This window comes from Mesoplodon densirostris, chromosome 2 (genome assembly GCF_025265405.1).
Source record: "Mesoplodon densirostris isolate mMesDen1 chromosome 2, mMesDen1 primary haplotype, whole genome shotgun sequence".
In the NCBI taxonomy this organism is placed as follows: Eukaryota; Metazoa; Chordata; class Mammalia; order Artiodactyla; family Ziphiidae; genus Mesoplodon; species Mesoplodon densirostris.
Genome location: NC_082662.1, coordinates 135,011,515 through 135,036,722, shown reverse-complemented (window position 1 = coordinate 135,036,722; position 25,208 = coordinate 135,011,515). Strand labels below are relative to the sequence as shown.

Here is a 25,208-nt window from a genome sequence, read left to right as displayed (position 1 = left end):
TGTGCCGCAACTACTGAAGCCCGTGCGCCTAGAGCCCGTGCTCCGCAACAAGAGAAGCCACTGCGATGAGAAGCCCGTGCACTGCAACGAAGAGTAGCCCCCATTCGCCACGACTAGAGAAAGCCCACGTGCAGCAACAAAGACCCAACGCAGCCAAAAATAAATAAATTTATAAACAAAATAAAAATCAAAAAATAAAAGAGTATCACTTTCTGAAAATTCCAAGGAAGGGGAAAACTTTTAAGACACTTTTATCCTTAGAATAAAAATGTCTGAGCAGGAAGATATCTTTAATATCAACACTATTAGATCCAAAAAGAATAAATCTATCACATTTGCTGGAGGAAGCATCCTGACAAGTTCTGAAACTGAAACAAAAGATTCTTATGGCCTTGATTCACTAAACGATTGTCTCAAGCAGTAGAAGTTTTCCACAAAAGGATAGATGCCAGCAATGGCTTAAATGGGGGAAAAATTGAGGTGAAATTTCTAAAGGATCTCAAAGTTTAACAAAACTCAACACAGAGCCTCAGATAGTAAAACACAAGGGTCTCTACATACATTTCTGTATTAGTTAGCAACAGAAACCAACTACAACTACCGTAGGCTAAAGATATAAATGTATACAAAAAAGGATATATGTCACATGATCCAAGAAATGACTGAAAAACTAAGCCTTTAAAAAGGGGCATGGGGCTCCCCTGGGGGCGCAGTGGTTGAGAGTCTGCCTGCCGATGCAGGGGGCATGGGTTCGTGCCCTGATCTGGGAAGATCCCACATGCCACGGAGCGGCTGGACCCGTGAGCCATGGCTGCTGAGCCTGCGTGTCTGGAGCCTGTGCTCTGCAACGGGAGAGACCACAACAGTGAGAGGCCCGAGCACCGCAAAAAAAAAAAAAAGGTGGGGGGCATGAACCAGGATCCCTCTAGGGACCCAAAAGTGGAAGTTGACGCACCTTCTCTTTAGAACACTGAATCAATCAACCACAGCCACAGGAGTAAGGTCATGAAATATAGATGTAACTGCTGGGGCTCCACCCCTAGAAATTAGAGATAGTCCTCAGAGAAGGGGGAACCGTTTTAAACCGTTTTAAACCATTTTAAACTGAGATGCCAATACAAAGGAGTATAATATTTTACATGATTTTTTTTTAAAAAAAGAAGCATACTCCATTTGTCCACATTACTGAAATTTACTGTGTCAATATTATCCTAATCAAAAATCTGGAATAGTCTGCGAGGCAGATTTGATTATAGTGTAGTATATAATAAATAGGCATCATTAAAATAGTCCCTTGTTTTAAATACATCTACACAGTTATGATTCCCAAATTCATATTTCTAGTCCAGATCTTTCCTTGCAGTATTCAGATGCATACAGTGAACTATCAAATTGATATTTTAAGTGGATATCTCAAATTGTCTTAACATGTCCACAAAATCCTTATTTTTATCCTTATTTTATGAGTTTTTCTCATACCATCCTCACTGATCAACCGAAAACCCAGGAATCTATCCTAGATTTCTCACTTTCTGTCACCCCCCATATTGAATTGAAAGTTTGTCGATCTTCATAACAAAATACGTCTCAAATGTCTCTACTTCTATCCCCACTGCTACTACTGCAGGTGATAACTATGATATGCCCTTTGGATTACAGTAACATCTTCCTACAAACCTAACTTTCACTTAAAAAAAAAAATTAAACATCCCTCTCTGTATGGTTAAGCTAACTGAATACACAACTAAGTTCCTTTGTTTTACTGTAATTTTGGTTTTTAGGGTGTGTTTTTAAATTTTTTTTTTTTTTTTTTTTTTTGTCAAGCTGGGACCCCGGCCCCAGGAGGGAGCCACGGAACTGGACGGCTCCTCATTCTTTTTTTTTTTTTTTTTTCAATCAATCAATTAATTAATTAATTTTATTTATTTATTTTTTTTGCGGTACACGGGCCTCTCACTATTGTGGCCTCTCCCGTTGCAGAGCAAAGGTTCCGGACGCGCAGGCTCAGCGGCCATGGCTCACGGGCCCAGCCGCTCCATGGCATGTGGGACCTTCCCGGACCGGGGCACGAACCCATGTCCCCTGCATCGGCAGGCAGACTCTCAACCACTGCGCCACCAGGGAAGCCCATGTGTTTTTAAATTTAATTCTGTTTTATAATTATGTAAAACAAGGCTTTCCAGAGAAGTCTAGTTTCTATCCCTGTCCCCTCTACCCCATTCCCTCTTTCCGTCCCTCCCTTCCTCGCAGATAACTATTTGTAAAAGTTCTTGTTTTCCCTTCCATTATTTTTAAATATAAACAAATACAAACATATTCTCCCTTTCTCACATTAAGAGTAGTATAGTATACACATTTTTCTGGACCTTGCTTTTTTTCCCCACTTAATATATGCTGGAGATCTCTCATTAGCAGTGTAAATATTAAGCATTCATATATTGCCTACACACATATACTACCCCTAGGAAATAATTTTTTGGTAAATTATTGCGCTTTACCTATTTCACTAGTAATCAAACCATGATCAGCGATCAGCTCAGGGCTGACATTCACCATACAGTACCAGTATAGCTTCAGTTTCCTCATCTGGAAATTTCCTTTAGGCTGGTTGTTGTCTAGCAAGTAGCCACCACAAGTTCCATCTCCTGGACACCATAGGGACTCTAGAGGGTTAACCTAAGGCCTCCTATCTGGCTACCTCAGGAGCCCTGGGTAAAGGATGCCTTAGCACCCAGCCAGTAGTGGTCCAGGCCCTATCCTGACATGTTCCCACAGACACTACAGGAGGAGACACTATTGGCACTAGCCCTCCAGCAAATGAATGCTCAATGTCCATCTGGTCTACCCAAGTTATAGCTACCTGCTGCCTGTCTACATCCCCTCATGCAGCTCCTTATGGTAACTACAGCCACTATAGGACTGGCTCTGAAAGATCTAAGGATGGCAGAGGAGTAGGTGGTAATGGAAGTCACTGCAGGCATCATCTTGGTATTGCACTGCAAACATTCCTGTAATGGGACAGAGATCACGGTAGGCTGGCAATATCAAGCTGGGGAGATGCCCAGGACAGGGAACTCCTTCCTAATATTCTTCTGAGTTTCACGGACTCATTGAATGCCTAGCCAACACTGGCATAATAATATTAATTTCAATACTAAAAATGAGAGTTAACCTTTACCTATCAGTTGTCCAGTGACTGGCACTGTTATAAACAAATATTAGCTTGTTTTGGTATTATATTTATTATCATCATATCCATTTACCAGATAAGAAAATATTAGCACAGAGAGGAAGATGGCAGAGTCAGGATGCAAACCTGGGCAGCTCAAAAACAGAGCGCCCAAGTTCACCTCTTTCTTTTTCTTTCTTTTTATTTCTCTCTCATCTATCTCGATGAATTAAATTCAACCTTATTAAATATAGCATTCCAATAAATTATTTTTGTGCATTTAGTGTTTCTAGAGATAGTGAATATATAAAAAATATCTGTCAGTATTATGAAGACTAGAAAACATTTTCATATAATTTTTTAGCTCAGCAGAAGCTGATATAGGATTCTGTATCATAAATAACATTACTATTACGAGAAAGTTTCTAGTTATTAACACAAATCAACTAATGACTACAAATTTAATGGGAAAATAACTGGAAGAGTTTGAGATAGTTCCCAATGTCAAATAATGGCTCAGAAAAGCATATCATTTAGCTGGTAATAGCAGCAAACAGAAGATCATAGCAACAATTTCTAAAAACAATTAAATGAGTATGAAATTACTAGAATAACTTGATAGTTTTTCCTATAACTTATATCCTTTGGTAATTAGTTTTATAATAGGAAAACTTTAATTTAGGTAGAGAATAAAATGACTGTATTCAATTTTTATTTCCTCTTGATTAATATATTAGTTTATATTATCATACCAGTTGTTAAATATTTTTAATATCACCATTTCTGAGTCACTATAATGCCCTTACAAATGTACTGCACCTTGAATTGTTTTTGGCACTATACAAAACATGAACATGCACAAATCACATCCAGATGCCTTATTAAAAACATAAGCACAGAATGAAAAAAGCTCCTCTGAGCAGTGCAATTCAAGTCAGTATCTTGAAGGAACAGAGAATGTCAAAGAACACGGTAGAAGTCAAATTTTAGGAATTATTAAGAACAACCTTATTCATAAGGGAAAAGAAACAGACTAAATGTCAGTAACTGGAAATTACTAAATAAATATGGTACATCCATGTAATAATATATTATACAATTTGTATATCTGATGTCATAGAAGTATACATATTGGCAAGGAAAACTATATTTCTGAGTGGAACAAAAGCAGATTACTACACACTGTGTAAAGTAGAAGCCATTTTGATTTAAAAATATACATGCAAAGAGAAATATCTATAAAAGGATACATGAAAATGAAAGCAATGGTTTTGTGATGGTGGGAATATGAGTAATTGTTCTATTCGTTCATCTGTAATTTCTGATTTTTTCAATAATGAACATGTATTACTTACACAATAAAAACAGCAATATTAAGAACTTATTTAGGTATAAAAGTTACGTAAAAAGACAGAGGTATTTCAGTGGAGAGGTTCAGGGCATCAGATCTGAGGACAGATGGCTGTATTTGAATCCTGGCTCCCTCACACAGTTGCTGTACAACCTCAGACAAGTTACTCGGCCTCACTGTGCTTAGTGTCCTCATCTGCAAGATACGGACGCTGACAGCATTTGTCTCTTAGGATTATTGTAAAAATTAAGAGAGTTAATTTATGTAAAGTGTTTAGAATAGTGTTTACTAAAGTGTAATCATTCAACATATTATAACTAATGTAATTTATGGAACTGTAATTAATCTTTTGTCAATGTAGTAAAAATACAGATTTTTAGACTTCAAAAATATTTTAATCTATCATCTTGAAAAAGCTGTTCATTATGAAATTTTAAAAGATTTAGTTTATAAATATTTTCCTCATAGATAATTGATGCTTAATTAAATTTATACTTAAAGAAGCATTTCCAAAGTTACCAATGACCAAAATCCCATAGTATGTTTTTCTCTTAACTACTGAGACAAGGCACAATGACTAAAAGATGGTTTAAATTGTAAAAAGAAAAGAACTTTCTTCGTAACTGTCTAGGCCTTAAATAACTACCATACTAATTCTCAAAATCCATTTAAATTACCTTAGTTTCAGTTGACGGTATTTCTGAACACCTCAGAGACTTAAATATAACCATATGTTCTAAGAAAATTGTTATCCTTATGAGTAGGTAACAAGCAAAAGGAAAGAGATACGCCAAAGCATCAAAACACCTCTCAGCTTCTCAATGTAATTTTGAATTCACGCATCAGAGATTTCAATGTAATTTATTTTCTCAAAGGCAGCAAGTCTCCAAAGGAGAGCCCCACATCAAGACTGCTTAGATGAGAGATTTTTCAGAATTTTAAAATTAAAATAGAACCTCAATTTCATTTCACCAAAAACTGATAATTAAGTTGATATTTTCCTCTTTGAAACAGCTCAGTAATTATTCAACATGAATGGAGCAGGAGTATGCCATGATGTATGATTTGTATCGTTACATCTCTGATTCAACTTTCACAGTCTATCCCCACTGCCCAATAAAAGTTTGCATTCACTCAGGTCTCTTTTCTCTTTCCTTCTGAAATTCAAACCATGATTAATATCTGCCCAAACATGGCACAGGTAAGACATAGCCTTCTGACATTATCATATAAACAATTTGGTTCATGCCTTCGTGATCGTAACTGTCTTCCTTGTTCTTCCCTTAACTTCGTATTCTATATTTTGTTATAGCAGAAACTGGAAAGAAAGGATATTTGAATGATCTCTCTCCACAATGAGGTTTAGTTTCAAGACAAACTCTTTTTAAAAAAAAGTGCTAAAATTTCAGAAGTGTTGTGAACAAGTTTAGAGGACATGTAAATAAATTTAGTGCAAATGCCTAGTTAAGTCTGTACCACACTCAACGTGCAGAATGAGAAACCTTGAAGAGCAAACTGGGAAAACAGTATAGGGAAATTAATCAATTTCTAATTATTGTCTTCATGATAAAGTTTTTAATAAGAAACCAACACAACACTGATATATTCTTCAGTTCCAGTATTCATTTATAACTATTTACATTATTTCTCAGTGATGGATTTTTAACTAAGCAGTACAGAGTCAGAATCACTTCTGAAAAAATGAGAGAAGGATATATGAGGAGTTAACATCATAAATAGACAATTATGATTTCATGTTTTAATGCTCTGATTAGGTTTTCCTTTCCCCCTTTTTCCTGTTTAACTTCTTTTGTTTTAGATAGACAAGTGATAATTTAGAAACTTCTAACTGTAATGAATCTTCCACTGGTCCACTAACTGTAAATTCATTTAGATTAACTCTTTGAGATATAAACCCGCCCTACGAAAATTACTTAATGGCTTTAATCAGATTACATTAGGCACGAGGGGATAGAAGGAAAGGTGTATTTAAAAACAGAAGACTCGGGACTTCCCTAGTGGTGCAGTAGTTAAGAATCCGCCTGCCAATGCAGGGGACACGGTTGGATCCCTGGCCCGGGAAGATCCCACATGCCGCGGAACAACTGAGCCTGTGTGCCACAACTACTGAAGGCCGCGTGCCTGGAGCCCGTGCTCCGCAACAGGAGAGGCCACCATAAGGAGAACCCTGCGCACCGCAACGAAGAGTTGCCCCCGCTCGCCACAACTACAGAAAGCCCGTGTGCAGCAACGAAGACCCAACGCAACCAAAAATAAATAAATAAATAAAATTGATTCTTTAAAAAAACAAAAACAAGAACAGAAGACTCAGTCCCTGGTCTAAAGAAATTCAGAGTCTAATGAGGAAAATTTTTGATCTTATCCAGCTGTTCCATTAACTGATATTTCCTGACTTCCTTTTACTCACTGTCTACTTTATTCCTCTTCCCACAAGGAAAAAGGTACATTAATGTAAGCTTAAAAACACGCGAAAGTATACTTTCTTTGAACAGTTTATATGTAAAGTATGAAAACAAGGACCAGAAGCATATATACCAACGTTATAATGGTTGCCTCTGAGAAAGGGTGAAGGGATCAAGATAAGGGAACATTTAGCTTTCAGGTTAAATTTTTTTAAATTATAGTTGATTTACAATATTGTGTCAGTTCCACATGTACAGCAAAGTGATTCAGTTATATATACATTTATTTTTTTTCAGATTCTTTTCCATTATAGGTTATCAAAAGAGATTGAACATAGCTCCCTCTTTTATACAGTAAATCCTTATTGCTTATCTATTTTATGAATAGTGGTTTGTATCTGTTAATCCCAAACTGCTAATTTATCCCTCCCCACCATGCTCCCTTTCCCCTTTGGTAACCATGAGTTAGTTTTCTATGTCTGTGAGTCTCTTTCTGTTTTGTATATAGATTCATTTGTATTATTTTTTAGATTCTGCTATATAAATGATACCGTATTTGTCTTTGTCTGACTTACTTCACTCAGTATGATATTCTCTAGATTCATCCATGTTGCTAAAAATGGCAACATTTCATTCTTTATTATGGCTAAGTAATACTCCATTTGATAGACAGACAGACAGATAGATACCACATCTTCGTAAGCCAATCGTCTATTGATAGGTTCTTTTTTTTTTTAACATCTTTATTGGAGTATAATTGCTTTACAATGGTGTGTTAGTTTCTGCTTTATAACAAAGTGAATCAGTTATACATATACATATGTTCCCATATCTCTTCCCTCTTGCATCTCCCTCCCTCCCACCCTCCCTATCCCACCCCTCTAGGTGGTCACAAAGCACCAAGCTGATCTCCCTGTTCTATGCGGCTGCTTCCTGCTAGCTATACTGATAGGTTCTTGGGTTGTTTCCATGTCTTGGCTATTGTAAACAGTGCTGCTATGAACATTGGGGTGCACAGATCTTTTCAAATTAGAGTTTTTGTCTTTTCCAGATATATGCCCAGAAATGGGATTGCTGGATCATATGGTAGCTTTTAGTTTTTTAAGAAACCTCCATTGGGATTGACATATATACACTAGTACATATAAAACAGACAACTAATTTTTAAAAAACCAATTTAAAAAAAAACCCTCCACACTGTTTTCCATAGTGGCTGTACCAATTTACATTCCCACCAAAGGTATAGGAGGGTCCCCCCCTTTTTTTATTGGAGTATAGTTGCTTTACAAACCCCTCCTTTTTTTTTTGGCTGTGCTGCACAGGCTTGTGGAATCTTAATTCCCCAACCAGGGATTAAACCCAGGCCCTCGGCAGTGAAAGTGTGGTGTCCTGGACCACCACTGGACCACCAGGGAATTCCCCATTTGTAGACTTTTTGATGCTAGCCATTCTGACAGGTGTGAAGTGATACCTCATTGTGGTTTTGATTTGCATTTCTCTAATAATTAACAATGCTGAGCATCTTTTCATGTGCCTGTGGGCCATCTGTATGTCTTCTGCTCATTTTTTGATTAGACTGTTTTTCTGATATTGAGTTGTATGAGCCACTTATATATTTTGGAAATTAAGCCCTTGTTGGTTGTATTACTTGAAGATATTTTCTTCCATTCCATAGATTTGTCTTTTTGTATTGTTGATCATTTCCTTTGCTATGCAAAAGCTTTTAAGTTTGATTAGGTCCCATTTATTTATTTTTGCTTTTATTTCTGTTGCTTGCAAGATTGATCTAAGAAAATATTGCTACAAATTATGTCAGAGAATGCTTTCCCTATGTTCTCTTCTAGGAGTTTTATGGTGTCATGTATTATATATAGGTCTTTAAACAATTTTGAGTTTATTTTTGTATATGGTGTGAGGGAGTGGTCTAATTTTATTGATTTACATGTAGCTGTCCAGCTTTCCCAACACCACTTGCTGAAGAGACTGTCTTTTCTCCATTGTATATTCTTGTCTCCTTTGTTGTAGATTAACTGACCACAGGTGTGTGGGTTTATTTCTGGGCTCTCTATTCTGTTCCACTGATCTATAATATATGTCTGTTTGGGGGCCACTATCACACTGTTTTGATTACTGTAGCTTTGATTACTGTACTTTGTAGTCTTGTCTGAAGTCTGAGAAGGCTATGCCTCCAGCTTTGTTCTTTTCCCTCAGGATCGCTTTGGCAATTCTGGGTCTTTTGTGATTCCATATAAATTTTAGGATTATTTGTTCCAGTTCTGTGAAAAATGTTATGGGTAATTTGATAGGGATCGCATTAAATCTGTAGATTGCTTTGGGTAGTATGGTCATTTTAACAATATTAATTCTTCCAATCCAAAAGCATTGGATATCTTTCCATTCCTTTGAATCCTCTTCAGTTTCCTTTATCAATGTTTTATAGTTTTCAGCATATAGGTCTCTCACCTCCTTGGTTAAGTTTACTCCTAGGTATTTTTTCTGACATGATTTTAAACTAGATTGGTTTTTTACTTTCTTTTTGATATTTAATTGTTAAAGAAACGCAACAGATTTCTGTATGTTAATCTTGTATCCTGCTACCTTGCAGAATCCATTTATTAGTTCTAATAGTTTTTGTATGAAGTCTTTAGGACTCTCTATATAGAGTATCATATCATCTGCATATAGTGACAGTTTTACCTCCTCCCTTCCAATTTGGATACCTTTTACTTCTTTTTTTTTGTCTGATCCCTGTGGCTAGGATTTCCAATACTATGTTGAATAGAAGTGGTGAGAGTGGGCATCCTTGACTTGTTCCAGAATTCAGCAGGAAGGCTTGCAGCTTTTCACCACTGAGTATTATGTTGGCTGTTGGGTTTGCTGTAAATGGCTTTAGTAAGTTGAGATATGTTCCCTCTATACCCACTTTGGTGAAAGTTTTTGTCATGCATGGATGTTGAATTTTATCAATTGCTTTGTCTGCATCTATGGAGATGATCATATGGTTTTTGTCTTTTCTTTTGTTAATGTGGTGTATCACACTGATTTCTTTGCATATGTTGAATCATCCTTGCAAATCTGGAATGAATTCACCCTGATCATAGTGTATGATCCTTTTTATGTACTGTTGGATTTGGTTTGTTAACATTTTGTTGAGGATTTTTCATCTATATTCATCAAAGATACTGGCCTGTAATTTTCTCTTTTTTGTAGTGTCTTTGTCTAGTTTTAATATCAAGGTGATGGTGGCTTCACAGAATGAATTTGGGAGTTTTCCCTCCTCTTCAATCTTTTGGAATAGTTTGAGAAGGATAGGTATAAGTTCTCCTTTTTATGTTTGGTAGATTTCCCCATTGAAGCCATCTGGTCCTGGATTTTTGTTTGCAGGACTTTTTTTTTTTTTTTTTTTGCGGTATGCGGGCCTCTCACTGTTGTGGCCTCTCCTGTTGCAGAGCACAGGCTCTGGACGCACAGGCTCAACGGCCATGGCTCACGGGCCCAGCCGCTCCGTGGCATGTGGGATCTTCCCAGACCGGGGAACGAACCTGTGTCCTCTGCATCGGCAGGCGGACTCTCAACCACTGCGCCACCAGGGAAACCCTGCAGGAAGTTTTTTTTATTACAGATTCTACGTCACTTCTAGTGATTGGTTTGTTAAAATTATGTTTCTTCTTGACTCAGACTTGGCAGGCTGTATGTTTCTAGAAATTTGTCCATTTCTTCTAAGTTGTTCAATTAGTTGGCATATAACTGTTCATAGTATTTTCTTATTTTTTTTTGTATTTCTGCAGTATCATTGGTTATTTTTCCTCTTTCATTCCTTATTTTGTTTTTTTGAGTTCTCTCTCTTTTCTTTTTAGTGAGCCTGACTAGAGGTTTGTCAATTTTATCTTTTCAAAGAAACAGCTCTTGGTTTTATTGATCTCTTCTATTGTTTTTTAATTTCTATTTTATTTATTTCCTCTCTGATCTTTATTTCCTTCCTTTGCTGACATTGGGTTTTGTTGTTCTTGTTTTTCTAATTCTTTTAGGTGGTAGGTTAGGTTGTTTGGGATTTTTCTTGCTTCTTGAGGAACTTCCCTCTTAGAACTGCAATTGCTGCATCCCAATATGTGCTGTCATTATTGTTTGTCTCGAGGTATTTTCTGACAGCCATGCCCCGCTATGTGCGTACTGACATTGGGTTCAGTCCAGACCACATCCCAGGCCCTTCAGGGCTGTCTCCATGCACCTAGATGGAGTCCTCTCCCACAGCTAACCACACGAGTTTCAGTGCCTAGCTACTGCATGTACTAGCAGCCTCCCTCCCCACAGTGCATGTTTCCAGCTTGGAAGTGTGATGAGGTGGCAGCCAATAGTACTCGTCCCTCTCCACCCTAACAGGTTAAATTTTTAAAAGCAAAATGTATCCATGTATTACTACATAAAGTTTTTAAAAATATAGCCATAAAAAATTTCTGAAAAAAGTATGCTAAAGTACTAATGGTGGTTGATTCTGGGTGGTATGAACATGAGTGAAGGACATTAACTTCTTAGTATTTACCGTTTAAGTTCCTACCAGTCCATCACAAGGGAAGGTGTAGCATTTTATTGGTTGATTAGATTATTATTCTTATTAGAGATGCCCATATTAACAACAGTTGCTTTCTCACAGTTCCTAGAACTATACCTAAGTATCATAGTGATAGTGTTACCTTTATTACTGTTGAGACTGTTACAAAGACTTACAATATTAGATGGAGCTTCCTAAATCTCCTATCACATACTCTAAAGCAAAGGTCTACAGTCAAGATTTCTGCCAAACATTAAAAAATAATAATAAAACCAAGGTGCAGGCACAGGTAGTGTGCCACCTGCATAGACCCTTATGCTCTTTGCTGTGGTATGCTTAATACAATCACATCTGCAGGTGACAGGAGACTAGTTCTAGATTTCTGTACCCAAGATAATTGGAATACTTCCCATAGGAACCAACTCCCAAAATCCTTCCCCGTATCTACGTGATTTCCCACAATAGTCCATCATGAAGTTTTATAGTATGTCAAAAACCCAGCTCTGTCTTTTTTGGAATAAGCCTAGCAGGTAAAGTAATAAGTCACCAATATTTCCTTAAGGGCTGCTCAAGTTTTCTGCTAAATACAGCAGGCATAATATGCTTCATATCTGAGTTTGAGACCAAAACCCCAGATATTTCCCAGTTGTATGGTTCTTGATTTTCCTAGGTGTCCAAAGTCTTTATGAAATTCTCTTAGAACAATGAGATAGCAATCTTGGGCATGTTAATGTACCTCTCTAAGCTGCTGCTTTTTCAAAATTAATTAATTAAACAGATAAGTAAGTAATAAAATCAAGATATTTCTGTGAAGATAAAATTAAGTTCTATACAAAGACTTCAGCAGAGCCTGAAACACAATAAACATATATATTACTGTAGCCACATTAATAAACATCCCTCTGGCTGGAGGGCTCCTTTACCATAGGGCCTTCCCACCATGCTATCCTCCAGATTTCCACTATACTCTAAAAGTGAGGGTTTCTTCCCTGAGCTCCAAAGTTGACAGCCATGTTGGGCCTAGTCTTCAGAAATAGCTTTGAGTTTTCCATTTCCTTAAAGAGATTACCTCACAAAGTACAAACACACTTGCCTCCCTCATTAGGGACAGTTTCCTAGGAGATGTACCTTGTTGGTAAGCTTAAACTTACGGCAAATACAGATGTTCTAGTCAGTTTAAACCACCCATTATTGCCCTCAGGTAATAAGATTATTGTTAGTCCATTTGTGACTCTATGTAATGCTCCCTAAATGTATCTGAGACTGAGTTCCTATAGGCTTTGCTAACAGAAACCTGTAAAGTGTCAGGTCCTATTAACTGTCAGATTGCCATTAGCATTATTCCTCCACTTCCCAGACATGCCTCAACCCCTAGCAATGGACACAGGCCATGTTTGATTTATAGTGTATCTCTCTTATTTACTTGCTTGGTTACTGAATAGTTCTTTTTAAGAGCACTGACCTCTGTTCTCTGGTTACAAACACTTAGAGCCTCAGTTTTGCTGCTAATAAACTGTATGATCTTAGTAAAGTTGCACGTCTCTAGGTGTCAGTTTTGTAATCAGTCAATTAAGGATATCTTTAATGTCTATGATTTAATTTCTATCATTCCACTACTAGACAAGTAGCTCAGACAAAAAAAATTATGAAAGATATATATAGATTTACCATGGAAAACACAGCAATCCCACCAGCTTATTTTAAGACTGGAAGTGTATAAAAATAGGTTTTTAGGACCACTGTGTATGGCTGTGTAGGCTGTGCACTGCAATAAGTACCTGGCTGACGGGGGTGCTTAAGTACAGTGTGCGTTGGGTCCACCAAAGCTTACACCTGGAGGAAGGAATGTCTTTTTCTTCTTACATAGGTGGTATCTGCTAACTGAACTATATTCTCATGATGAACTGTTTGCTCAAAGGTGGTACTGCTTTCTAATTCATCCACCCAGCAGGCTATGCCTTTACCTAAATTGCACAAAGACATCTCATTTTACAGGTCACAGGTGGCCTGCAAAAGTAGCACTATAAGCGAATTCTACACTACTAGTAACAATTGATCTCATCATATAAAAAGATCTCCAAAACACAAAGATGCAGGAAAAGTCTTCAAGATCAATTTCTCCCCAAATTGGTCATACTTAAGAGTGCAGACACACACACACACACACACACACACACACACACACTAAAGAATTCTTCAGAGGAGAAATGTTCACGAACAAAAACCTGAAGTCAAAGAAAAGGCTTATCAAAAATCTAAATAAACCATGTAATATAAATAACTTTTACTATTTTAAGACTAAAAATTTTTGTGTAAAAGCCATCTGGAAAACACAGACACAATTTTTTTATACTTACCCTCTTCACACAGAAATTGTGAAAATCAATAGAACAATATAAAGCAGTTAAAATACACTTAAAGAAAATATAAACAAAGAATTTATTACTCTTAAGTATTAAATTATTTTTAAAGTAACATTTAAATAAAAGGAATAAAGAAATGTGTTTTAATGACCCTAATTTTAAGAAAACATCAAAATCAATAGCATGGAGCTTGTGAAGCAGCCATAGAAAGAGAGTGGCAAGTGTGTGTGTGTGTATATATATGGGTTACATGTACTCTAAGACATAAGTGATGCTGGAAATTATTTTTAATAGCATTTAAAATTAACTCACCAAAAAAAATAACATCATATGATTTTTAATAATATAGCTATGCCACCATATGTAAATATAGCTTGGTAATCTCTATGGTGAACTGAGAATGAAAAGCTATAAATAACAGAGACATTCTAAAAATTTTACACTGTTTGTTTATATAAAATCTAATAGGCTTCTCCTATCTAATATAAAAATGGGAAGTACTAAATAGCATGAATGGAATTTCAAAGGTTGTTCTATCTTACCAACTTAAACAAGATATCACAACCTACTATTTAACTCTTAGGCCTTTTTAAAATAAGAGGATTATCAGAAAATCTGCTTAATTTTAAGAAGAACAAAGTAAAATAAATTAAAATTGTGAACAAAGAAATTTGATAAATTATTTTAATGTTTATTTTTCCTAGAAAAATTTCTTATAGATATTATCCCCTTTTGTATTCCAAAAAATGGAAGATTAACATGGCCACCTAGAGGAGAAAATATGATCAACAAATAGAGGCCATAATATTTTCTTACTTTTTCTACAATATCTGTATTTCAGATTTATAATATATAAACTGCTCTAAAGGACCCAACTGAAGGGGTTAATTATGAATGAAAGAGACTTAGGGAGGACACTAAGGCATCAGTGATGACCAAACAGAAGCTAAAGCATCATTCATTTTTGCAGTGGACTTGACAAGTATAGCCTTTATAAACTTACTGTGTGACCTTAGGTTAAAAATTACTTATTTGATCTAAAATCTCCTCTCACTTCTGTAAAATGGAAATAATCTTTATCTACCACAATGTGTTGCAGTGAAGCCTAAGTATAACAATGTGTACAGAAACTAACAGAGTCAGGCACACAGTAGGAGCTCAATGAATGGTAGTTCTCCCTACTTGATCAGAAAGTTCTCTTACACTGGTCCTCCTAATCCCTATCCAGGCCCTCTCTGACCCTCTCTATTCTTGTAGATATTTCCAATACTGGCTGTTCCAAAGCTTCTCTACTGAAATTATTCAGAGTTTGAGGAATGGGGTAATAGTTCTTTACCAGCCCTAATGAGATAGCAATATGTCATGTAAAAAATGTACATTTAGGGCTTCCCTGGTGGCGCAGTGGTTGAGAGTCTGCCTGCCGATGCAGGGGACACAAGTTCGTGCCCCGGTCCGGGAAGATCCCACATGCCGCGGAGCGGCTGGGCCCGTGAGCCATGGCCGCTGAGCCTGCACGTCCAGAGCCTGTGCTCCACAACGGGAGAGGCCACAACAGTGAGAGGCCCGCGTACCGCAAAAAAAAAAAAAATGTACATTTAAAAATATTTTTCCTTCTACCTTGTAATTCCCTTTAGTCACCTCAACCCACATTAGTCAAGTGTGACCTTCATAAACCTGCAGAATAGTATGCAGAATAAAGGGTCAGAGCAGTAAAGAGAAGCATAACCTACTCTACCGATCCCTTTCCTTGTACCTCAGGAGAATGAACCAAATCCTATAAAAGAACTATACTCAGTAGCCCTCTTAGGTGACCGGACGGACATGAAGTGAGCAGTACTTCTCCTGAGTCAACTATGCAGAGGCACAACCACCTGGCAGAGACTCAAATGTGTATTAGAAGCAAATTCCCATCCTTCCCAAATATACACCAGAGGAGGGTTACTATTGTTGGGTTGGAGGGGGAAGGTGAACCCCTTCAACTGCCTCTCTTTCTTGACTCTGAAAGTTGATAGAGAACAAGTGGTATGAAAGTGCAGGCAGCAAATGTACACTCTCTTCCACTTATTCTCTCCTAACCACCTTCAATCTCATGTATGATTCTACACTACTAAAATGTACACTGAAAGTAACTGATCATCTTCTACTGGACAAAGGGGCTTGTCTGAATTCTCATCCTCCCCAGTCTCTCTGTGGTGTAGCATTCAAAACTCCCCTTCCGTGTCTGATGAAATGCAACATTCTCCTAATTCCCCACTTTATGGTTGTTAATTTCTCTTCTCTGTTTAAGTGACATCCTTAATTCTCTGTTAATGAAAGGAAATGACTCTCTTACATTTTCTCTCCATACATTCTCCCTCAACAATTTAATCCCTTCCCTTGGTTCCTATTCTCTAACTATATACAATCTGAAAAAACCTTCTCCCAAACCCCATTCATGATTTCAAGATCCACAGCCATTTCCAGTTGCCTAAATATTCTGCCTTACCATATACACAAAACCACTTTTATCTTCCACCCCAACACACCATCCAAGAAAAAACCATCCCTCTCTGGATTTCTTATTTATATTAATGACCTCATCATTTTCCTAGTCATACTTGCTGGAAACTAGTGTCATCTTTGACACTTCCTTCCTTCTTTCTTTTTTTTTTTTTTTTTTTTGCGGTACGCGGGCCTCTCACTGTTGTGGCCTCTCCCGTTGCGGAGCACAGACTCCGGACGCGCAGGCTCAGTGGCCATGGCTCCCGGGCCCAGCCGCTCCGCGGCATGTGGGATCCTCCCGGACCGGGGCACGAACCCGTGTCCCCTGCATCAGCAGGCGGACTCTCAACCACTGTGCCACCAGGGAAGCCCCCTTCCTTCTTTCTAATGTTCCAAATACATTTAGTTCCTAAATCCAGTAAATTGCACCTCTGTAATGTCTCTCCTGTCCTCCTATATTCCTCTTGCCACTACTTTAATTCAGATTTTTACCATTTCCCTCATAGATGACTCCAAAGACCTCCTTAATTGGTGTCTTTTCCTATAACCTTCCTGTTGCTACATTACTCTTTCTAAAGCACATCCCTGGTCATGGTTCCTTGGTGAAAAACTTTTAGTAAGTTTTCACTGGTTAACAAATTAAATCCAAACTTCTACTCAGTGAGGCACTCCAGGCTTTAGACCTCATCTCTTTCCTTTTTATTTTACATATATATGTGTGTGTGTGTATATATATATGTGTGTATATACTGATATACAGTATATATACTGATATACTGATACATATACATATATATACTTATGTACACACATACACACACACACACATATACATACATACACCTATGTTAGACCCAAGAGGACTTTTCTCTTGTCCTGAAATAGTCCCTACATTTTACCACTGCATACTCTGGTGTTTATGAACTTCCCTCTATCTAAAATACCTCTGCTTATTCTTTTCAACTTTATACCCATTCTTCAAAGCTGAACCCAAATGCCATTTTCATGGATGTTGTCTCACATCTTCCCCAATGGATGGTAATTCACTCCCTTCCTTAAAACCTTTTAGCATTTTATATGTACTTCTGCATCTTTGCTTGTGGGCATGTTCAGAACTTACTATCACTTGAAATTGCTTTTCTCTAAAATCTGGAGCTCTGAAATCTCCCTCTCTAATCAAGTTTTCCTATTCTTCCCCAACTCCACTGATTGCTGTGAGTGTATTTTGCACTCACAGCAATCTTTGATTTTTCAATTAGCAATAATCTATGATACAAAAAACTATCCTCCTAGTCTACTGTTATCTTACATTACCACTTGATCATCTCCCCATCCTAAATCCCAACGACAGTATTTTAACAACAAGGATATCCATCTCTACCTGGATATTCCACAGACACCTCAAATTCAGCATGACTGAAACTAAATTATCTCCCTCCCACAAACTTACTTCTCTACTGCTTTCTAAACTAATTAAACAATCTTAATTCCTTACTCATTGCATATGTTCAGTCACTCACCAGGATATACTGAGACCATCCCTCAATCTACAAATTCTTTGTCCCTCAATTAACATTGCTAATGAGGATCTCATCACTGTTTATCTAACCAGTCCTTTTGCATCCAGTAGTTCCTACCTCCAATTCATCTTCTATTACAATAGTTAAATAACCTTTCTTAAACACACTGACCTAAAAGTGCCACACTATCCAGCTTAAAAACCTTCCAGGGTTCTACATTCTCTATAAGACAACATCCAAACTCCTAAGCATGGCATTCAGCACAGATCCTAGGTTAAAGACACTGAAACACACTGTCTTCTGCTTTCCTGCAATCACTTACATGGTGGTTGAACAGTTCTCCCTCAAGTCTAGTTCACCTATCCTGTGAAGACTGCATCATACATCAGACTTCCCCTTTCGCCACCTCCCAAACCAAGTCTCAGTCCTCCTCCTCTGTATTTCTACATTACGTTGTTCATGTAACTAGCAGACCTCTTAACACACTACATTACACATGTACTCACTGGTCATCCTCCTCCAGTCTGTGGGCTCTTTAAAACAAGCTTGTTTTTATTCATCTTTACATCCACAGGATCTAGTATGGCACATATAAAACTTTCAACAAATGTTTATGAAATAAATAATTTCAGAATGCCTAAAATCAATCTACCCTGGGTGCTTTATCAAATGATTTAGGGTAGAAATGGTAGAAAAGTACAAGTGGGTCCTAAACATATAGGTGAAATGAAATGAGAGGGTGATTCCAGAGGTGAGGGCAGGAACAGAAGAGCCACTGAGATTATGCTTCTCTCTTCACCCCTTTTCCCACAGATTGTTGAGCCATGAGAGAATAATAGGACTACAAGGAAGAAGCAATCAAGCCAGCAGAGAGGCAGAAGAAGGAGTGAGCAGGGAAAAATAAAACCCTAAACTGAAGCTGCAGAAAGGGAAGTGTCTAGGGTCACAGACTACACACTCAGGGCTTGCTTGCAGCCACTCACTATCATCACCATCAATGTTTCACCACCCATAACTAAGACTACCATTTACTGATCACTTACCTATCACGCACCAGACACTATGCTAAAAACACCACATATACCATTTAATGTCCATGACAACCCTATCAGCAAGGTATTATTCACACTTAGAGACAATGAAACAAACCTAGAAACTATCAAGTACACTGCCCATTAAGTACACTGCCCAAGGTTTCGCCGCTAATATGGTAAGTCACAGGGCCAGAATGTGAACAAGGATCAGGCTTCAAGACCCATTCTCTTTCTGCTCTACTATTCATGAGCCAGGGTTTACATAAGTTGGGGACTGGCTTTACTGCTTTTGCATTATTTAGTTATCTTTGTAAGCACATGTCTTATTTTCTCTAGTACTAAGAAAGGTATTTTTGAGGGTAGAATCCATGTCTAATATTTTTTATTTCTTTCCTAGCATCTCATAATGAGCCTTCATATTTGATTAATTTCTTACTGTACCTATATACTAGCAGAAATAAAAGGGAGGTATATCAATCTTTAGTTAGCATGAAGTCAAATACCAAAATTTAACTCCTTTGACAACTGTATATGCCAGAGTAAGTCATCAATAGTAATGGGCCCCAAAACACAAACCATAGCTACAATATTAAGGTTAGTTTGTGTTTGATATAATAATAAAAATGCTATTTAAAATATATTGCCCTTTTCTTCATATCTGGGCATAAATATAATAATTACTAGGAGTAGTCACACATTGTATCAAGCACACAAACAACTTACTTAGATGTGGAAATAAAAATGCTTTAGGTAATGGTAAAACCTTTTTTATTTCTCTTTTAGAAAGATATAGAAACACTTGAGAGTGGACCTGTATCTTCTACATAGGTTGAGTTCTAATGTCAACGTCAGCACATGAGGCAAAAATCAACAGGGGACAAAAAAATCCTTGAAAATTCCTTAAATTTCCCTTAAAGTCTCATACAATACAGTACTGGCTCTCAATAAATCTATCTCAGACAGTTTTTCCTCCTACATGGAAGAGATCACCACTCCTTCTGCTTCATGCCACATGAAGTATCTGGCTCATGTTAGGGCCCATACTGAATGAAAAAGCATTCATTTACACACTAGAATCATATTCAACACTGTGATATTCTTAGACCATATCAGTTCCTGTAACAGGTATTTAGGAACTGATTCCATCTGAGACAACAGCAGATTCACACTTCCCATCTCATGATTGCTAGGCATATGTTCATTATGAAAAGAGAGCTAGAATTACCACTGTATTTAAATTATTTGGTGTTTTGCTTTTGGGTGTTTTGGTTTTAGTTTTGGTTTTTGGCTTGAGCCCAAAGACTTGAATTTGAATAAATTATATTCCCAGAAATGTGACCCTACTATATATGCTATCTCTTATTTATTGTACAACCACAGACACCTAGAGCTTTAGAAACAAATAATCAAATACTGTAGTGTAAAAAAAAAAAAAAACTTAACCTATCTTACCTTCATCTATTGATGCTTCACTACTGTATCCATCATACTCTGCAGAGAGAGGGCTATATTTCTGTCTTGTTTCCCAAGTATAGCTCTTTTGTCTAGAATCTGCCAATGGTAGTCTGGAATTGTGTGTTCTGGATAAGGCCTCATGATATTTACCCAGTGCTTCATCTTCACTTTCAGAGGATGAACCATGCTCATCTTTGTCAATGTAGGAATTATCTGTTTGGAACGACAAGGAGAGCAGATCAAAATATAACGCAATAAAATGTAGCAAATTTGCTATAGTTACATACATGTTACATGCTTATATATGTATCACATATATTCATACACACACAAATATATATATAAACATATATATACACATACACACAATCTGAATTTTCAGCTTTAGAAAAATATTTTTTCATTTAAGAAGACCAAGCTTTAGATTTTTATGTTTTAATAGAAAAAACTGACTTGTATATTTGAATTATATAAATAATATTAGTCATAGGGATTTTCCAACCACGATACAGGTAAACAGAGTAATAAGGCTCTCCATCTTACACAATTATTTTTAAAGCATCAGTAGCACACAAAGGAAGTTATAAGTATTGCCAATACATATGGACCTGATTCAAATAATTCATGCTACAAGAGACGTTTTTGGTTATCATCTTAGTCAGAATTTCGTAACTGATGACGTTCAGTGTTAGAAGCAGAACAAAGAAATGGACAGAGATACACTATTGATGGAATTGTAAGTGGTACAACTTTTCTAGAGAGCAATCTGGCTATACATATCAAACTTTCTAATCTGTATAGTCTTTGACCTATTTCTAGGAATTTACCAATTCCATTTTTAAGAATTCAGCCTAAGAAAATAATTAACAAGTGAGCAATGATATGTATTTGAGACAATTTACTGCACTGTGTTTAACAGCAAAGGAAAAAAATAAAATAAAATATGAGCTAAATGTCCATCGCTGAGCCTTGGTTAAGTAAATTATGATACATCTATGCAATGATATACTATACAGTCATTAAAAATGAGGAGGTGAACTTACAAGTATTCACAGGGAAAGAATAACTACCACATCATGTTAACAGAAAAGAGAAGCTTTTCTCATGTTAAGAGAAAAGAGAAGAGATTCACATACGTATGGTTACATGCAACATATACACACATACATGCAGTATAAGTTTATACGTACATACAAAAACGTCTGGAAGCATATGCACCAAGCTTAACACATTATCTGTGAAAGGCAGACTTACTATGAAAATTCTACTTAAATATACCCAAATTTCAAATAAATTTTTCAGAAGGTAAATTAATTTTATATTATTTCAAAAAGCACTAGTTATTACCATTTTTTAAGGTAAAAATTTTGAAACTGCATCATGTTGAGATTCATTTAGACCATGATGCAACCTTCTCAGAATTATAAAACAACTCTAGAAGGATAAAGAGACCATAGCAGTCAGAATTTATTAGTTCAGTCTAGATATTTCTCTCATTATACTCAGCTAAGATCATCTGCACTAGAGGAATCAATGTTTGAAATTCAGGTGGGGAGACACAGAATGAGTAATTTTAAAATATGGGATAGAAATTCAATGTTTAGAGTTAGAAGTAAGGGAGCTTGGGAGCTTGGACGTCACTAGTCTAAGTCCTGCTTTTTAATTCAGCAAAATAAAACCATCAAAGGGTAAAACTATGACTGATGTTATATTCTGCACTGTCCAATTTAGTAGTCACCAACCACATGCAGCTATTTAAACTAAGTAGAAATAATAAAATTTAAAATCTAGTTCTCCAGTGCTACTAACCACATTTCAAGTGCTCAATAGCTACATGCAGACAGTGTTTACTGTATGAAGCAATATAGGTATGTAGAACTTTTCCATCATTGCAGAAAGTTCTATTGGACAGAGATGGCATCTGCTGAGATGGCAGATCTAGTCTAGAACCTAGGCATTCTGACTCCCAGGGTTTAACACTTGTGGGATACCATGGTGGTGGTCTTAAAGCAGCAGGAGAGCTCTGAGGAGGGTAACTAGAAATTCACCTATTACAAAATATTACTTAAAGTAGCCCTGCATTCAGGAACAGAGAAGGAAACTCTTCTTCCTCTTATTATACCTTGTAAGCTCTGTCAGAACCTAGGACACAGGTACTAGCAACATTATAGTTCAGCTAATGAACGGACAATCCATATGGGTCAAATGATTTTCAAAACGATTTTAGAACATAACATGTTTCAGCTTAGTACTGACTATAATCTAGAATACTTCAGAAATATTTGATTTCTTTTAGGTAGCAGCATGTTTCTTAATGAAAACAAATCAAAACAAAATTTAAAATTCTGTATTGCTACTGCAGTATTTATTACTAGCATCCATTCTACTGTTATATTATGAATAAAATAATATGTAAACTACTCTACTTAATTTTATTTCTCTTTTAATTTTTGCTACTTCAAGTAATAAGGCTACCAAAACTAAACCAAGGCTACCAAAAAAACACTGAATCTGACATTCAAAAAACTGCTACAAGAATAGACTTCAAAATGGAGGTATTTCCAAAAATTGGCATTCCTTTTTAATTAGCTCATCTATCCTGGATCAGCCTCTATTATATCATTTAAAAAACATTCATATAATTGATAAATAGCAGACCCTATTATGCACAAAGTCATGTAGCAGAACTGAAACAGTCTTCTTCATTTCTACTGCTACTCAGTATTTTGGTTATTTTGAGAATGTAAATATACACAAAAATTCTATATGTATCTTTTATAAATAAAAGCTAGTGTACTTCTGGCCTTGTGATCAGATCAGCAATTAATGAAAATGACTAAAGTATAACCAGGTGTACTAACTAGTGATATGAAGCAATTCTGCAACCCAAACCAAGTAACTGTCAGCTAATTGTTTTAAAAATTGTCACAAATATTGTGGATGAAAACTATAACTGCTTAGTTGGAATCTTAATTCTACATAGAGAACTCATGAATAATAATAGATTGCTCATGTATACACATTGGAAACATATAAGTCATATAAAATTCTTAATGTATGGCTAAATGAATAGATACATATCCTGAAGCATGTTATTCAATAAGATAAAAATCTATTGCTCTCAAGGAAAAACATAAAACATTTGGTTCAATCTTACTAGGAAAGATGTGAAGAGCAACACGGTATAAAGGGCTTAAGGGTTGGTTACAAAAATATAAAATTTTTAAATCTAACTATAGCACACCAAATAAATTCCAATTAAAGTATGCACACTACTTAAGAAAACCACAGAATTTCTGATTGTAAAATAAATGGGCATTAAGTAAAATTAAGGCCCTTAAAATTGGCCAAATAATGCAGGGACCAGGGGCAGTAACTAAATTAGAGATATATATAACATGAATGCTTTTGAAATGACTGTGAGAAAAAACTGTATGACTTTAAAAATGTCTCCCAGTAAGAGGATTCAAGAAAGTCTTAAATTAGATATACAGACATGTATAGAAAAATTTAGAAATTTGGATGATGTTTTCCTAACGTAAAAAATCAAGAGAAAATTTTATCACTCAAACTCACATTAGGAGACCTCACCTTTTTCTGGTATTATCTCAGAGTATTTTTCATCTTTACTCTTTGCTGTTTCTTTTTTGGCAGAAATGGCTTCGTTTTTCTTTGTTTTTATGTCTCCTTTCACTTTGTAGTATTTTGTTGATTTGTTCTTTGATTTTTCCATAACACTTACCTTTAGAATTAGTTGATGCTGCTGGATGTATGCCTTCTTTCTTAATGGATTTCTGTATCATACGTCTATTGCTTTCCAAAATACCTTTTGGAGAACATTCATTTCCTGAACACTTATTCCCTTTGGATCCTTTACTTTTAATATGTTTTTCAGCCTTCTTTAAATAATTTTCTTGCATTTCTTGAAATCTTACCTCCTTTAGGTCATGCTTACCATTATTGGAAATTCCTAATCCATATTTCCTACATCTGTCAGTACTTTCAAGTTCTTGACACACAGATCCAGCCCTTGCATACTGCTTGCTAATTGATATCCTACCATCACTCATCTGGCCTTTCAAAGAAGAATCACCAGCAGTATTGGTTTCTTGATATTTTGATAGCGTCTGTTGCCTATTATTAATATGTTTAAATACTCCTTCTTCATTCATTCCTTGATCTTGCTTTTGTGAAACTGAAGTATTATAGCTATTTATTCGATTTGCTTGGTGCTGTAAATCGAATTGTGTTTTCTGACAATTAGTGTTTTTGGAGACTTCTGGTAACGTGGTATTTTCTCCTTTAGAAGTATCTACAGCTTCTGTTGCTGCAGGGCTTTCCTCTTCTGGGCGAAAGCCACTTATCATACTTGCTACCTGTTCAGCAACCGAGTCAGTGAAAGCATAGCTGACTTCCCCCACAGCAGTGGTCAAATCTTCCACAGCATTACTGATTGTGTCCACCAGAGAGGACACTGAAGGCAGATTCTGCTGAAAATTTTTGAAAAATGCCATTTTCTAATTCCTTGTTCCTAAAAGGTGCAATAATGGAATTTCCTCTTCTCAAAAAATCAACCACTTTCAAGTCTGAATTTAACATTTACTTAAATGGTGCTATTCATTAGCTCAATATCAGTATTTCACATTGTATCTTTTAATTTTTCTGTAAATGCTTATGCAATGGAAGAAATATGTTGAAGTAAAGACGCTTCAAAAAAAAATCAAACCACTTGGTTTAAACGTAATGATTTTTTCCCACTCCACAGCTATCATAACAGCAGCAAGACAATATTTTCCCCTCAAATACTATTGAGTTTTTATTCTATACCTGCAAGAAGAAGTATAAAAAGGATTTTTATTATGT

General features: G+C 36.3%; 1 protein-coding gene across 1 annotated transcript in view; it reads right to left on the bottom strand.

Moving 5' to 3' along the window:
- The window catches only part of SYT14 (synaptotagmin 14), a 156,075-nt gene extending 131,216 nt beyond the window's left edge, over positions 1-24,859 (bottom strand). Inside the window, 3 exon segments of the mRNA XM_060088395.1 lie at positions 20,343-20,558; positions 23,937-24,052; positions 24,054-24,859. Of these exon segments, the coding sequence (XP_059944378.1) occupies positions 20,343-20,558; positions 23,937-24,052; positions 24,054-24,859 (1,138 nt within the window).
- Between the last annotated feature and the right edge of the window lie 349 nt (positions 24,860-25,208).